General features: G+C 40.6%; 1 protein-coding gene across 1 annotated transcript in view; it reads left to right on the forward strand.

Annotated features, from left to right (window-relative positions):
- HACD2 (3-hydroxyacyl-CoA dehydratase 2) overlaps positions 1 to 17773 on the forward strand; it is a 96728-nt gene that overhangs the window by 52762 nt on the left and 26193 nt on the right. The window contains exon 4 of the mRNA XM_023623642.2: positions 8961 to 9049. Coding sequence (XP_023479410.1) covers positions 8961 to 9049 — 89 coding nt within the window. The remainder of the gene's footprint in view (positions 1 to 8960; positions 9050 to 17773) is intronic.

Consider the following 17773-nt stretch of genomic DNA (forward strand, 5'->3'; position numbering starts at 1 on the left):
TTAGTTCAACTTCAGAATTATCTTTTTGCTGCTGCCAAATTTTTAATTTCTTTTAAGAATAATTATTTTATTAATGTTGAAATTTTTGTTTTGTTTTTTTGAGGCGATTAGCCCTGTGCTAACATCTGCCGCCAATCCTCCTCTTTTTTTGCTGAGGAAGATTGGCCCTGAGCTAATATCCGTGCCCGTCTTCCTCTACTTTATATGTGGGACGCCTGACACAGCATGGCTTGACAAGCACTGCGTAGGTCCACGCCTGGGATCCGAACCAGTGAACCCAGGGCTGCCGAAGTGGAATGTGCAAACTTAACCACTGTGCAACCAGGCTGGCCCCCAATAATTTTGAAATTTTTAATTCATGTTTTCTTACAAGAAATGCAAGCAGTGTGCAAAAGTACAAAGAGTAAAGTGTAAAACATGACTCCAAATTCTATCAATAGAACCAATCTTCATTAATATTAGAAAAACATCCTTTCAGAGAGCATTCCTTTCACATACATGTTAATATAAGGAAGAAAAGGTAGATGGATGGAAGAATCAAGATAAATAGCTCATACTGTACATACTGTTTCTCATTAAAATCATTGAGTTTATCAAAAATAAATAAATTATAAAACTTTTCCACCAGGAGAGAGATATTATTTACCAAAAGGTTCCTTAAAGTTTAACAAAAAGATTGTGAAAAATTTAGATTAGAAGTACACTTAACTGTATTTCAGTTTTAGACAATATCTCTTAATTCCATTAAGGAAATTAGTATTGTCACTCCTCCTTCCATCTCTTCTTCCCTGACTCTGGTTTTAAAATTATGTTACTAGTTTATTACTGTGGTTTATAAGCATTTACACTAGGTTCTGTGACCATAAATTACTGTAATTGTTTAGTCTTAGCATTATATTTGAATGGATTCATTGCCTACTATGGGCCCTTTTACCATGACTTCTCCATTCCTGAGTTATTTATCCCTTGTTCGACTGAATTTCCGACAGCGTATGTTTCTCAAGAAGACCAGTTGCATAGGGATTATGTGACAAATTCTTTCATTTTTAGTGATGTCTACCTTTTGCTGTTACATTAGGATGACGTCTTGGCTGGGTATAATATTCTTGAGCATGCTCTCTTTCCCTCAGACCTTTGTAGTCTTGCTTTATTGTCTTCTGACATTGGATGTTGCTATGGGGAAGTCTGAAGCCAGGCTGATTTTCTTACCACTTTGTAGGCAACTTGCTTTTTTTATTTGGATCCCTGAAGTATTATTCCTTACAAAGAAATTTCTTGATATTTCCTATTCACTATCAGTTGTTTTCTGGAACACAATGTATTCTTTCAGTATGAGTTTAGTTCTTTCATTTCTTGGGTTATACCCCTGAATACATTTTCTGTTCTATATATTAAGTTCTCTGCTTTGGAGATAACAGTTATCCTTGTGTTGGATTGTCTTTGTTTCCCACAATTAGTATCTTCCTTCTAGTTTCTTTAATCTTCAGCTTTCCCCCTAGATGCTGTGGGGGGCTGGAATTTGCCACCCCAAGATGTGTCTCTTTGGCATGAAGATTATTTGGGGCTGGTTACACTTTTTAAAACTGCAGACATGAGAGAAACTCTGAGAAGTAGAAGTTAACCCTTTGTAAGATACATTTACATTTGTAAGGGAAATCTCCATCTGTAGAGGTGTCTCCCTCTCTGTACCAGGAAGAAGTGGGGATGACCTTACCTCTAGAAACTCTTATCAATGGGGAAGGCAAGGACTTAAATCTGCATAACAAGCTTACTCTTGTTTACTGTGTTTGTCTGGTAATCTCCTATGACTGACTCTCCCCACCCTCAACATCCTCCCTTGTCTTTAGCTGAGGATGATATCTAAGGTGAGATCTTCCACCATTTTGGCAAGTTACTCAGTTTTTCCGGGTCTTTCCCATGTATGCATGTTATAAAGCTTTGTTTAATTTTCTCCTGTTATTCTGTCTTATGTGAATTTAATTCATTGTCCAGCCAGAAGGACCTAGAGTGGATAGAGGAAATGCCTTCCTCCCCTACAATACAATGGATGCTTTTATTTTTATTTCTTTTTTCTTGTGTTATGTTTGTATAGTTACCATGCCTTTTCATCTTGGTAAAGTGTGAGCAGTCCTGTCCAGCCATTTTATTTGCTCTGATACAGATGTTACTGAATTCTCCTCGAGCTGCATTTCAACAATATTTAAGATCCAGTTGTTTTCCCCTCTGAGCTGCAGTGTAAGGATTGGAGTTTTCCTGTTTTATGTATTTTTCTGCACCCTGAGGGCATGGGGGTAGGGCTTAGGAGAGTGCGTAGATATGAAAACATAAAGCCTCAGTAATTGAAACAGTATATATATGGATTGATGTAGACAGTTCTTCAGGATATTTTTTAAGGGAAGAAAAGCAGGGTATAGAATAATGTGTATAAAATGCTGCCATTATGTAAGAAGTTGGAAAAAAGAATATGTGTAAATATATCTTTATACATTCACTTACATGTTGTTCTACACCTAAAATATATCTCTGGAATGATAGACAAGGAATTAATAATTGGTGCCTGTGGGAAAGGCACCTGACTAACTGTAGGATGGGACTCGGGGGGAGACTGTTCTCTGTGTATCTTTTCATACTTTTTAAATTTTGAACAATATGAATGAATTATTTAAAAACACGTGACTTCTTCCTTCTCTTCTGAGATTTACTTGCTTCGTCCTGGGATTCCTCAGCCCTGAGGAAAGTGTATCCTGCCCCCATAGGGAACTTAGTCCCAGTCCTCCGACAGTGTGGGGCCTGAAAGCCTTAGTCACTTCCCCCCACCTCACCAGCACTTTCCAGCCTCCAGGTCTGTCACACTCCAGCCAGAAATCTGTGTTTCTCTGCAAGTTTGGGCCTGTCAGTGAAAATTCTCAGGGTTTTCTTGATTCATCAGTATCACTTTTGGGGGCTAGGGACAGAGTAGGAGATGTGCAGTCATCTTTCGTTTCTTGGCTAGCACTTTTAAAAATATATGGCGTAAAGTTGTACCCCATTCCTTTTTGGTTACTGATGGGGATTTTTGTTGTTATTTAATGTTACTACTTTTGGTTCCGTGGGTTTGGTATTTGGGTAGGGAGGTTCTGATTTCACTTGCCATCGTTCAGTTTTATTTCTGCCACCAACTTTGTGTCTCCTGACTTGCTTTGGTCTGGTCCCCATTAGCCATGTATTCATTGGTGGTTGGCCCTTGCCTGGTTGTGGGCTGCATCTGAACATTGTCCTACTCTGCTCTCAATCTGCGTTGCTCTTCCTATACCTTTCAGCCTGGTCTTGGTCATACATAGCTAATCTCCCATCCCTGCTAATCTGGCCTGTCTGAGGGCTGCACCAGGCAGGGAGCATTTCCAGTGCTGCCCAGCTTTGCAGGCTCAGCCGTTTTGGGAGTCCTCAGAGCACCCTGGTTCTGGGGAAGCACAAAACCGATTGCCAGATCCCCTTTGTACAGCGTTTGCTTAACACACACATAAATGCCTGTTTCTTTTCTCAGCTGTTTTGCTTCAAAAGTTCGTTGCCCTTTCAACATAAGTTCCATAATTATTTCTCAAGTTATATCCTTGCCTTGCCAAAGATTTGCATTGCTGACAGAGAGATCTTTCTGAAACCAAGAAGCGATCATGTCGTTCTCCTGATTACAAATAGTAGACTCACATCACCTTCAGGAAAAAGTCCGAAAGATAAGAGCTATCCTAAAGCACAAATCAGTTACAGCCCGAGAGAGTAAGTTCAGGAGGCAGGGCCATTGTCTCCTTCACTGTTCGGTCCCAGCATGGAGAACAGGACCTGGCGCAGAGTAGGTACTCCAAAAATACTTGTTGAATTAAATTAATGAATAATAGATGCCTAGTAAATCTTTTTTGAATGAATTTTGACCTAGTGATAGCTTACTGATAAGATTACAGAATTTCAGTCATCCGAAAACAACTGATTTAAGTAATCAACAACAGCAAAAGATCTGCTGTTCAGGTAGTTTTAACATGCTATGTCATGGTGATCAGATAAGGAGTAATGACATAATAAATGTGAACACAGAGAGGTCGACTACAAGAAGTCTAGGAAAGTAAGAGGATCTGGTCTGTGTTATGTCTATACTCATTCCACCACAATTTGTGGTAACGTGCACAAAATACAGTAATGTGGTACCCTTCAGATTTGGCTTGAAACTTTCTGCCTACCAAGGTGAAAAGGGAAGTGGAGTTGTATAATTCCTATCTCCTATTGGAGGGGAGCAAATATTTCTTAATGTTATTAAGTTCTAAAACAAATTTCCCACCTGGTGCTTATATAAGGGGCATTGAGTGATAGGATGGATATATTTATATTGCGTACCATTCCTACAGTAAATGAAGTAGTAATTTTTTTTAACAATTTCTTATGAAATCCACCTAATAATAACAATATACCCAACTCAGTGATATCAGTTCTGTTCAGAGCTGAGATAATACGGTCCGTCTATGTGGCCGCCTGTTGTTTGTCTGACTTGATAACAAGGATAAACTTGGAACTCCCGGCCTTCAGGTGGTCTTCCTTACAGAAGGTCTCTTCTTCCTGCTGGCCTTTTAACTGATCCAGGAGAGCAGGACTTTGAGATTGGGCTGGCCAGCTAGGCCCTGAACTGCTGTTTGCTGGGTGCATGGGACTGGTTGAGGTGGGTTCCTATGCCGTAGAAACTAAGTGAGAATTGGTATGAATTACATCATTTGGGGAAAATTCAGGTGCGTAGTTGAGCAGCTTCCCTGGGTAGGGAATGCAGGAGCACCTGCAGATAAAGCCAGAAATGTCTCTGTATCTGCATCACATTAGAAAGCATTGATCAGCTTTTTATTCCCTAACTTACTAAGATTTAAATTTAGTGTCCAGGGTGTGCTAAAGCAGGGCGCTTGTGTACTCCTGGTGGGAGTGCATGTTGATACAGATGTTTTGGAAAGCAATTTGACAGTCTGTTTCAAGAGCCCTGAAGGCATAGTACCGTTTGACCTAGCAGTTCTCCTGGGAACAGTCCCAGGGAAATGACCCTTTAAAAAAGACCTAAGCTTCGCGAGGCTTTCAGTGTTATTTGTCATACTTCATTACTGCATTTATAACATCAAGAAATTGGAGCAATTTAAATGTCTCACAGAAGAAGGGATAAACAAATATATTCCACTCAAAGGAATATTATGACTCAAGTTAAAATATTTTGAAGAATATGTTGTAAGATAGAAAATTTCTTAAAATGTTAGGCGAGGAAAGCAAACTACAAAGAGTATAAACAGTAGAAGTTGACCTGTATTCAAAAGTATACTTAGAAGAAAAGACTGGTGGGAAACATCCCCAAAGAGTAAATCTTTGTTTTTGGTTAGTAAAACTTACTTTTAAGTAAAACAATCTGATAATTTTTGTTTAGCACTTTTGAAAGGAAGGTATATATAAATCTTCATATTCCCTGGAAAAGGGAGCTTTAGAGTAGAGAAAGGATGATTTAAAAACCTATGTTCAGCTGAACTGCAGTATTCATCCTCAGACCTCCTAAATCCCTCTGTTTAAAGTCACACTTACTAAGCATTCTGATTTTCACAGCAGAAAAAAACTACACCTAGATGAGGGTCTCTAAAACCCCAGTCATTCCTTTATTACAACAGCTGTGCCTCTGTTATAAGTGAATAATGGTTTATTAACTAGTCTCCTATGGATTTGATTAGTATGAGTCAGTCTCCCAGGAGCCTGATTCTTGCTCGTGAATGGGATAAAATTAGGTTTTTGAACTTGGAAATCTGAGGTCTGGATCCCGGACTTCTTGATCTCGCCAAAATATAGCAGCAGCCCTGGAGCCCTGCTCAGATCATTAGCATCTAGCCCTTTGTTTCAACAGCAGAAGAAGAGTGAGCAGAAATGAAAGGGAAAATTTGGTAGTTTTATGTGATGAGCAGATCTTTGAGTTAAAAACAAAAGCAGCAGCTAGAAATAGTGGTGGTCTTTCCTTAAGCAACAAATGCTTAATAACTCATTTAGGAACACTTTTGCTTATCAATCTTTTCTAGTTTTTCTTATTTGAAGTGTGATCTGGCTAAGTATATTCACTAATATTTGACTCACTAATTAGCTTCTTTATTATATCACCAGGCTTTGTACTTCATTCACACATTTATTTTTTTATAAAAGCTTTGCTCACATATAATTCACGTATCATACAATTCACCCATGTAGAGGGTATAGTTCAATATTTACAGAGTTGTGCAACCGTTCACCACAATCAACTTTAGAACATTTCATCACCCCAAAAAGAAACCCCATACCCATTAGCAGTCACTCCCAGTTTCCCCCCTAATGTCCTAGCTCCAGGTAACCACTAATCTACCTTCTGTCCCTACAGTTTGCCTATTTTGGACTTTTCATGTAAATTGAATCACGTAACATGTGGTCTTTTATCACTGGCTTCTTCACTCAGCATAATGTTTTCAAGGTTCGTCATTATTGTAGTATGCATCAGGACTTCATTTTTTTAATTTATTTTTCATTACTTTTAATTTTTATTTACTTTATTTCTAACATTCCATGGTCTGGATATCCCACATTTTATGTTTCAGTTCATCTGTTGTTAGATGTTTTGATTGTTTCCACTCTGGCTAATATGAATACCACTGTGAATGTTCATGTACACGTTTTTGTGTGGACATATGTTTTCATTTCTCTTGAGCATGTGTACACCCAGGAGTAGAATTGCTAGGTCATATGGTAATTCTGTATTTAATATTTTGAGGCACTGCCAGACTTTTCCAGAGTGGCTACACCATTTTATATTCCTATCAGGGATGTATGAGAGTTCCAATATCACTACATCCTCCCAACACTTGTTATTATCTGTCTAAATCTTTATTAGAGCCATCCGAGTGCATGTGAAGTACATCTCACTGTGGTTTTGATTTATAGTTCCCTGATGACTAATGATGTTGAGTATCTTTTCATGTGCTTATTGGCTATTTGCGTATCTTCTTTGGAGAAAAGTCTATTCAAATCCTTTGCCCATTTTTTAATTGGGTTGTTAGTCTTTTTGTTGTTGAATTATAAGAATTCTTTACATGTTTTGGATATAAGTCCTTTATTATATATGATTTGCAGATATTTTCTCCTGTCTGTGGGTTATCACAGTGAAAGTAAAAGTCTTTTCACTCTCTTGGTGGTGTCCTTTGAAGCACACAAGTTTCTAATTTTGATGAAGTCCAATTCATTTATTTTTTCTTATGCTTTTAGTGTCATATCTAATAAATGCTTCGTTAATCCAAGAGCACAAAGATTTACATTTATGTTTTCTTCCAAGAGTTTTATAGTTTCAATTCTTACATTTAGGTCTTTGACCCATGGTGAGTTAACTTCTGTGTATGGTGTAAGGAAGTGTTCTAACCCCATTCTTTGGCATGTGGATATCCAGTTGTCCCAGCACCATTCATTGAAGAGACAATTATTTCTCCCTTGAATTGTCTTGGCACCCTTCTTGAAAATCAAGTAACTATAAATGTGAAGGTTTACTTCTGGACTCTCAACCCTATTCCATTGACCTATATGTCCATACATATATATTTTTATTTCATTCATTCCACAAAGATTTGAGAAGCATCTTTATATGCCAAGCATTGCTGGACATGTCCATGTTGCTTGATTTTTGGAAACTAAACTATTCCTCTTCGAAGCCCAAGTCTTCTTTAAGAAGCTCATTCTAGCAGGATGTAGCATCTCTTTTTCTTAATGAGATATAAAGTGATTTCCTTTCATAGCCAAGCCTATAGAGGCAGTTTTATCTCTGTCTGATTTGTACAGTCTTTTGGCAAGTTGTGGTTTGTCCAACCATATAAACGTTCAGAAGTCTGAATGCATTTTAGAGGCCTGGGAAGAATGAAAATTGGTCTGGGAGAGTCCAGTGAATGTTTTGAAGATGAGGTTAGTTTTAAAATGAAAGAAAGATCTGCGACCAAGATGAGGGATTTCTGGTGGGTGAGAGTGGCCCACATGCAAGTTGAGAGGTCCAGGAAGTTTGTAAGTCTAGTTGCTGGCAGCAGTAAGGCCAGATGAAATGGCAGGGGTCTGCTGGATTGGATCCTCACAATTCTGCTTCCAGATTTTATTTTAGGAGCAGTTCCTTGCCAGAGTAAAGTTTCAAAGACAAAATGGTGTTTACAGATAATAGCTTATGGCTGCGCTTAAGATGACCTAAAGGAGGCAAGAATTTTATATAATGGTGATGGCTGGTCTCTGGATGGGGACTGTGGTTGTAGGAATTGAAGGGAGAAGCCAAAGAAATGTAAACTTAGCAGAAATTGATGATTACCTAAGTAAATAAAGGTGATTCCAGTCTTAGAACTTGAGGACAGTGGGAGGATCCTTGTCCAGATGCTTACAACAATGCTTGGACAAGGTGAGAAGAAATGGTTTATAATGATAAACTTTGATTTTGCAATGCTGATTGGCAAAATCTTCAAGTGAATTATAAAAGACACCAACTTAACCATTAGTGAGTATATCAAGTCTGGAGCTTCCAACCTTCATTAGACACAAATACAGCTAATTTCCCTTCTGTAGATGCCTAATCATTTTTGAAAACCATATTGTAAAATGAACTTTCAATGTCTAATTTTACAGTTAAGCAGTGGTTTTGTTTTCTCTATATGATAAGTGTAGAAAATATTGTACTTGGTCAGTGATTTTGAAAGGCTTAAGAAGCATACCTAGAGTTCACGGTTTGCTATTGCGATTAACAATATTATTGTTTTGAGTGAGGAAAATGGTTTTTAATATTGACTACATTGAAAAACATTGTATAGCCATATAGATAAGTTTCAGTTACTCTAGACGGTTTTGTGTCTAAGCATTAAATTTTGAATGCTTTAGAAAATATATTACATGTTGAAACTTAATACAGTATGTGTATTTACCTATCCTAAAATTTCTTTCAGGAATTGTTCCATCTTCTGTTGTCCTGACTTCTTTCCAGGTGATGTCAAGAGTTTTTCTAATATGGGCAGTAACGCATAGCGTCAAAGAGGTGAGTGTTTATATAGACTAAAATAAAATAATATCAGCACTAACAAATGCTTGTCAACTTGTCTTTCTCACATGTTTATGGCTAAAGATGGAACTCCAGGTCATATCAATATAGCTCAGATAAAATCCATATTTACTGTAGGAATTAGGTTACTACTGGGAAACACATCCCAAATATGCAGTGTTGTTGAAGAGAATACTAATTAAAAGAGAAAGTCCTGCAGTCTTAGTTCCAATGGAGATTTGGATGATATGGATGTGGTCCGCAGCTCAGTTCTGTTTTCCTGGTACCTTGTTTCTACCAGCATTCTAAACTCTGGACATCTGCATCCTTGTACTGGGATGAGTGGGGGTATGGGGGACACTAATTCGTTCCCAGAGCAGTCTGATCTTTGTAGGACCGGGAGAAACAAATTTGTTCCCACCCAGCCCGCCAGGATTAATAGAATTCCTAAATGTGCTGAGTCTGGTGCTTCTGGGAGGTGAGTGCTCTGCTGGGACTGGGGATGGTAGAATACCCAAGGCAGGCCCAGGGATACTGGTGGTAAGAACTGGCGGGGAGAAAGCCATCATTACCATGGGTCTGAATCCACAACTAGACTCTCATTTTCTGGTTATTGGAGAAGGAGGTTGTTTCCTTATATGTCTGTTACTTATTAAAAGTCAGTTATTTTGCTAATGTCACCTGGAGTTAGAGTACCTGTAGTTACCAGGAGGATGCAGTTTTCAGTTTTTCAGTCCCAGTGACCCATCACCAACATTATTGGGTTCTTTGGGGCTTGTGAAATGCGCTTATCAGTTAGCATTATTCTGGTATTTTCTTTGTCCTCTATTCTTCCGAAATCCCTGTCAAACCGTTTTGTTTTTCAGGGTTTATTTTGATGGTTTTATTTGTATTTCAACTAATGAGGCTTTTTTTTAGCTTTTTATCGGCATATGATATACATACATAAAAATGCACATAGCTAATGAGTTTTTAACGAAAGTTGATTAAGCTAAGTTATTATTTTTGTTACATTCATGTGGAATTTGCAGATCCACAGGCGTTTTTTTAAAGCTCTCCCACTCTTTGAAGATGTCTAAACATTCTATGCAGGAAGAATGTAAAACAATCACATACTTTTTTTTAGAGTGATCACATTTCTTAAAAAAAAAGTTAAAAGAAAAACAGGCAGGTAACCCTACTGTAGCATATTGCCGTCTGTTCTCACTCTTAATTGTTTATGGAGTAAGGAAAAGTTACTTTATTTATAATACCATGCCAGTTCTTCATTCATTTCAGAGCTCTTTCTACAAATCATCATTTTTAGCCTATATTTCTTCCTCCCTTACTTTTGTGTATACACTATTTCCTTTTCATTTTAACCAGCAACTCATGGTTTTAACTTCCCAGTAGTCTCAAGTGACCTAACATTTCTTCCTAATGGTAACTCATTTACATTCTTAAACAGGTGATTATGTGCTTTCAGTAATTAAATGTTAGGTACATGGGGACAGCGTATTGTCAACTCTGGAGTGTGTTTAATCCTTTGTCAGTACAGTCAGATGTTAATTGTCCAGGTGCTAGTGCTCCAGTTGATGGGTTATTCGTGGCCTCGGCTTCTTCTCCTTTCTTCCCTTCAGTGACCACGCCTCTGCTTATTTAGCCCTTCTGGCAAAGAGGGTAGACAAGTAAACCAAAAATGCTTATGGTTCAAGTCAGTCAATTTTGCTAGACATCTTACTGTTAGCAACATTCACCAGGATTTCCTGGGCAGATCATTAAGACTGCTTGGTTTAAAAGGCCATTAAATATCTCTGTGGATTATAGGTACATGGACCTGGCCGTCACCCTCAGTAACCACACTGCCTGACAGATGCATAGACTTGACATTTAACAGATGGTTTCATATATAGTGTCATATTCAACTTTACAGTAATTTAAGTTATATACTTGTTACATTTGCATATTCAAAGTTGTTTCTCTGCAACCACACTTACCCAAATTTCTACTAATGTTAACATATCATTTTCTTAAGAATGTAGGGCAGTAAATTTTATTCCTTCTGTCACTTCTTGGGTCCTCTTCTTTTTACATACACCCTATTGATAGTTGACTTACTCCTTTCTCACAGAAATAGGGCTCAGTATTTCTGCTATTCCAGTATCCGAGTTCTTTTCCCCTCCTTCCCGTTTTCTTTGAACAGAACTCATTCATCCTTTTGATATAGCAGTAGATTTCCTCCAGGCCTGCCCCAGGTCGTTAAGAGCTAACTTGAAAAGCCTGTTGCTGTGACATTTCAGAGGCCAGTCTGCTGTCTGTCACCTGTTCCTCAGCCCCTTCTCTTGGCCAAATGCGATTTTTCCTGCCTTAGAGTTTCATATTAGCTATAATTCAGTTTGTACTGTACAACGCTATGTATGACTTGGCTGCAAAACTTCCATTCTTCTGTTTCCTGAGACATCTTTAAAATATCTTTATTTTCCTTATATTCAGCTCTGTTTACTTGATTGGTGGGAACCACATCACTAATACATAAAGAAACTGACCTCAGAAATAAATATGTCTCCCTTTCTCCTAGTGATGCTCACATTCGTTTCCTACTCCTCTGCTTTCACGTCGTGCTCCCCTCTGAACTGGATGAGGATTCTTCATGTTCGTAGCATTCTAGTTGGTATTCAGCTCTTGCTGCACCCTCTCTGGCCTGCTCCTGTTTTCTATGCTCATTCCCTTTGTTTTTCTAGAATTGTACGTGATGTGCTAAGATATAGCATATATACCTCTGTAATAGACAGACTCAGACTTTTTTCTTCCTATGTAGGGAAAACCCAGTTCTTCCCTTCTGTGTTTCTCTACTGTGAATCTCCTTTACTGCTCACATAGAACTCTTTACTTCTGACACTTCTGGTCACCAAATGTGTGGAGGTTTTTTCCCCATAACAAGCCACTCTCAGTGACACCAGCTGGGTGTCCTACAGTTTAACTCAATTCTAACACTGTCCACCTGGAGGTAGTGTTGGATCCCACAGCTTGAGGGCTCAGTCCCACAAGGCAGCTTCCCCTTCCCTCACTTCAGGTGCCGGTCGCAAGTCCAGGTTGTCACCTGAGCTACTACCAACTGGCTGTAGAGCAGAGGTTCCCAGGACCCCCTCCTTGGGTTCGATTAATTTGCTAGAGCAGCTCACAGAACTCAGGGAAACACTTAGGTTTACCAGTTTATTAGAGGTTATGATGAAGGGTACAGGTGAACAGCCAGATGAGGCGATAACACAGGGAGAGGTCTGGGAGGGTCCCGAGCACAGGAGCTTCTGCCCCCATGGAGTTGAGGCATGTCACCCTCCCAGGAGGTGGATGTGTTCACCACCCTGGAAGGTCTCTCTGCTATTGGGATTTAGGGAGGTTTCATCACATAGGTGAGATCAGTTATTACCTCCATTTCTAGTCCCTCTCCCCTGTTTAGAAGATGGAGGATGGGCTGAACATTCCCAGTAGTTTTTGTTTTTGTTTTTGTTTTTGTTTTTGTTTTTGTTTTTGTTTTTGTTTTGCTGGAGAAGATTCACCCTGAGCTAACATCTGTTGCCAGTCTTCCTCTTTTTTTATTTTTATGTCAGCCACTGCCACAGCATGGCCACTGACAGACGAGTGATGTGGTTCCGCACTCAGGAACTGAACCCAGGCTGCTGAAGCGGAGCGTCCCAAACTTTAACCACTAGGCCATCAGGGCTGGCCCTGAACATTCCAAGCTTCTAATCATGGCTCGGTCTTTCTGGTGACCAGCGCCCATTCAGGAGCCCAGCCAGCATCACCTCAGTAGGAAGAAAAGATGCTCCCAGTGCTCTTATCCCTTAGGAATTTATGAGATTTTAGGAGTCCTGTGTCAGGCACAGGGTCAGAGATCAAGTATTAGAACAAGAGATGCTCTTAGTGTTCTTATCATTTAGGAAATTACAAGGGCTTCAGGAGCTCTGTGCCAGGAACTGGGGACAGAGAGCAATGTATATATTTTCTATTATCTCATAATACCTTTTAAGACTAGATGCTGCTTTTTTCATATTTGAGTTATATATCCTTTTAAGAGGCCCTGTAGGACACGTATCCTCGCTTGTCATTTTAATTTTCTACCCCATGAAATGCTAGTCGTATAAATGTCCCCATGTACATTGTAGAACTAAAAGGTGACCACATGGTTTTCTTTTATGACATATAAGGACCCACTCATCAGCTAGTGTGACACCGTGATTGTCAGGATATCAAAGAAAAAATTTTGGTCTCTGTGTTCAAAAGCTTTTTCTTGGACTAACATAGCAAATAACTTTCTCATTTTTCCTTTTAAAGAGACCTTATGTATGTGCAAAGTAAAGCTTCTGATGAAAACAACAAGCTCACGGTGGGAGGTAGGGCATGGGGAATGCAGGAGGGGCTCAGCAATTCTACCTGACCTATTTCCTTTCTGATTTCCCCACCTGTCTCCCAGACCTGAGCTGGCTCCTCCTTCCCCATCCCTTAGCCAGCCTGGCCACTGCTGCCCCCACAGCACAGGCATTTGTTCCCCTCACCCTCCGTTTGGGTCTGTGTCTTTTGTCTCCTTGTTGAACTGAAATAAAATTGGCATTTTTCAAAGTGAACTACAGTGGGAAATGCCACCTTCTGTCCCTCACTATGACTCCCCTTCAAAAACAGACAAGTCTTAGGGCACATATTCTTCCTGGGCCCAAAGGGGCTGAGCCGAGCCCCAGGTTCCTGGACACACAAGTAGGCCACTGTCCCTTTTCCTGGCCCAGCTGTCTTCGAAGAAGCCACCCCAAATCCTGTCCTGAGTTCTTAGTGTAAGATCACCGTGTTCTTGGAGCAGAGTCCCCAGTCACCTGACAGGCAGTAGTTGAGGAGGACATTGCTACCCTCTCACTGTGGCTTCAACCCAGTGCTGAAAACACTCTCCATGCTTTCCGAGAGGTGATTTGCATAGAACAGAACCCTATTCTGGCCTGGAGTGCTGAGCTTCTCTCCTTCCTTCTTCACCCTTTGCCACCATTGGAGAAACAGATGTTTTCCCGCATTCCTCTGGAATGCTCTGTGAGTTCTCCTGATTTCACCAGTCAGCTGTTTCCCACTTCTTTCTGGCGTGCCGCTGGGCTTTGTGACACTTAATCTGCCATTCTTGCCAACTTCTCAGCAAGATGCTTACAAAAACCTTGTAATCAGCGTTTAAGAAAATTAGTAACCTCCAGTTTTTTATCATTATACTGGTTTTTGTTTGTTTGATACATTATAGTGTACAGAAGGCTTTATTAAAATATATTATGATCATTCACTCTTGACACCCATCCCTTGGGTGGGTCGTAGCTTCCACTTAGAGTTTGGAAACTAGAGAGGCAAAGTGACCGTCACATGCCCCACAGTGGCAGAGCTGGGAAAGACTTCTGAATCCAAGGTCTTCCCACTCCATCAGAGCTTCCTTCTCCCCTTTAAATGTGATGTAAACACATCTTATTTTCGTGTGCGGACCATGCTTTCTCCATCCTGTGTGGAGCTGAAAAACCCTGGCTCAGACCCAGAAGCACTTCCCCTTCAACAGTCCCGTCGCCCTGCAGTCACATTGAGGTATGCTCCCCAGTCAGACCATTTCTCCATGACATGTGACATCAGTGCGGGCCTTGGGTGCTGGTCCCCAGCGCTTTGCCCACTTGCTTCTCTGCGTTTTTAGTGCTCAAGTGACTCTCCAAGTAATCCCTCCAAGTAATTGGCCTTTCTCCTTGGCCGTTCCAAGACTGTTCTTCATATTGGGGTTTATGGACTATTTGAAACAGAAAGCTTATTAAAAATGCACATTCTGGCTCCCACCCTGCACTTAATACAAAATATCTGGGAGTGGAGCCAGAGAATCATCATCGTTGTTAAGCTCCTCAGATAATTTTATGAATTCTATGGTTTGAGAAATGCTCTAAGATAGTGTCTGTTGTGCTGTCATTTTTATTTGACCTTCTCTTTGCTTGATTTTGCCTCATATTTCTACTTAGTTTACCTGAAGCTTAACCACATCTCACCATCTCTTTCCCAAGTCCAAGAGCCCTGTTTCCTTCCTGAAGAACGAAAGCCTTAGAGTTCCCTCACACTGCTAAGTACAGACACTGTGGAGTTTCTGGTGCCTTCTCCAAAACCCAGTATCTGCTGAGCTGAAGCTCCTGTGCCTGTAAGAGGAGGCCCAAGGGACCCACCTTGAAGGCAGAGGAAAATCTGAAGCCACAGCACTGAAGAAGCAAAACACTTTCGTTTGTTTGGTTCTGAGAAAGAGGCATGCAGAAGCAAGCTGCTTCATTTGGGGTGGGCTGCCGGGAAGGACTCTGTCCTGCACACGTGCTTCATGGTGCCTAGCCAAAGCCACCAGGTGGGTTATTTAGGAGGTCATTTCCACCTACGGAAATACTGTGCAAACATCTCTCTTCCTGGGATTTCTCAAGAACTGTCACTTTTTTTGGACAGTTTTATAATTTTCTACATAATTCAAACTCAATATTCTAGAACATGGAGGCTTAGCACCCGAAACGTACATGAGGGGTTGGTGAGTTGACTTTGACACTTACCCTGTGGCTTAGGACAAAGCACTTCAACCTCTGAACCTTGTTTTTCTCATCTGTAATACTATTGTCTGCCCTGCTCTGTGTCACAGAGTTTTTGTGAAGATTCAGTGAGAAGAATATATGGAAACCAGGTGGTAGTATTTGGAAGTCAGTCTCTAGCGTGCGATTTCTTGCTGAGCTTCTGAAATCCCCTATGAAGCAGTTTCCCTTCAGAAGGAATGCCACTTCCTGCATAGATGGAACATAGTTTTCTTTTTCTTCCTCTTTTCCTCTTCATTTTCGCTCTTGTGGAAGCTAAAGTACTAAGTCAAGTAACATCCTACCCCCCACACTCTGTTCCTGATTTGGTTGCGTTACAGGTTTTTCTTCTCTGCTGGGTCCCCCAGCTGGCTTCACAGTGTACACATGCTCTTTGCCACCTCTTGAGGTTGCTTCTCTTGTTAGCATATTTCCTGTGGTCGCACCCTCTCCTTGCCCCTAATGGCCATCTGTGAGTATGGTGTTTCAGTGAGGCAGGAAGGGCACCTTCTCATCCCCATCAGTCAGAGGAGGAGCTAAGATGCTGTGTCTGGGGCACATTGTCCTTCCTCAGGTACTGTGCTTGGACCAGAAGCCAGGCCACTCTATCTTCTAACCCAGTGCCTTTTCCACAGTGACGTTCCATCTTGGTTAGCAAGGCCATTGGGATACATTCACTATCCTTTGGCCCCTTGAATACTGAATGTCTAAAATTCTCCACCTTCTTCCAGCTATTCCTTTACTTTCTATTTTTAAACATTTCTGTAGGTGGATTTGCATCACCTTCACTTTTAAAATTAGCACCTCTCCTTAAGGTAGGGAACCTCATTATTTGATTGTTAATCAGATACTGTCAGACTTTAGGCAATGCCCAGACAAATGCAGCAGTCCTTAGTGCCACGTCCACATCTCGTAATGATGGACCTTAGAGATGATCCTACTTTCTCATTGCTGGATGGTTCATTTTGCCATTCCCTATATTTAGCATAGATGATCTTTAGCAAAATCAGATTGTCTATTTTTCTCTCACTGTTTTTCTCTCTGTCCCTTTCCAATCTTTTCTTGACCTGTGTGTAAAGATTTTATTTAAAATATTGAAAAATGTTTAGATCTTTTAGGTTCAGTGTAGGTTGACTTCTGGCACCCCGTGTTGCATCTTTCTCTCATGTCTTAGTTCTTTTGTAGGCCTTGAAAAATTCCACTGAAACTCATTTGTTCAAAATATACTCTCCTGGTACTGTTCTTTGATAATTGAGTCAGTTATGTTAAAAAAACAGAAAAATGAAACGTCTTAAACCATGCAAGCCAGCATTACCACCAGTTCCTACAGAACATAGCCCCCTTGGTCAATTAATAGTTGGATAGGTTCCAAGTTCAACAAAACCAGGAACTCAGTTTCGTTTGTCTTTCATGTTAATCTTTTTCTCCTCTGGGCTCTCCTCCACTGCACCCTGCACTCTCCTCCCCATGGTGGCCCTGCCCTGCCAACACCCCTACACTTGAAGCTTCTCAGGACCTTTTCTTTTGCTCTCTCACCCCAAGGGCTAAATCTGACATCCACCATTCCCAGCTGTCAATTCTGGCGTGAGAGGGAGCAGTTCTACCAGGCAGGCTCCCGGAAGCCTGCGCAGTTATCTTCCTTTGGGAGAATCTCACTCAGGGAAGGAGGGGCCAGGGCCTGACCTGCCCCAGCCTACCCCATTGCAGACTGTCCTGGCACACGCCTGGTCCCATCAGGCTTGAGCACTGTTGGCCTGTTCTTTCCCTCTGCCCCAGCACTTCCAGATCTTAGGTTTTCCAGTTCAGTTAGTCTTTCTAAATATTGTGCTAAACCGCCCCCCCCTTTAAATGATGTTCTGGATACATCGGTGGGCTCTCCTACATTGCTCCTATTGTTGATAATGAAATTTCTGACAAAGAAGCTTATGTTGGAATGCATCTTCAAGCATAAGATGTTTCTGTGCTATTGGATAGTATCTTAATCTATGTATTGCTGCTACTTACAAATAGTAGTAAGCCTGTTTAGAGCCAAATCTGGTTACTTGCAGCCCTGAGATTAACAAGGATGCTTGACTTTTGCCATTAGGAAACCATCATGGAAAAGGAATGAGAGTGAAGGAAGAAAAAAGTCGTTACCCTGGCTGTAAAA

This window comes from Equus caballus, chromosome 19 (genome assembly GCF_041296265.1).
Source record: "Equus caballus isolate H_3958 breed thoroughbred chromosome 19, TB-T2T, whole genome shotgun sequence".
Lineage (NCBI taxonomy): Eukaryota > Metazoa > Chordata > Mammalia > Perissodactyla > Equidae > Equus > Equus caballus.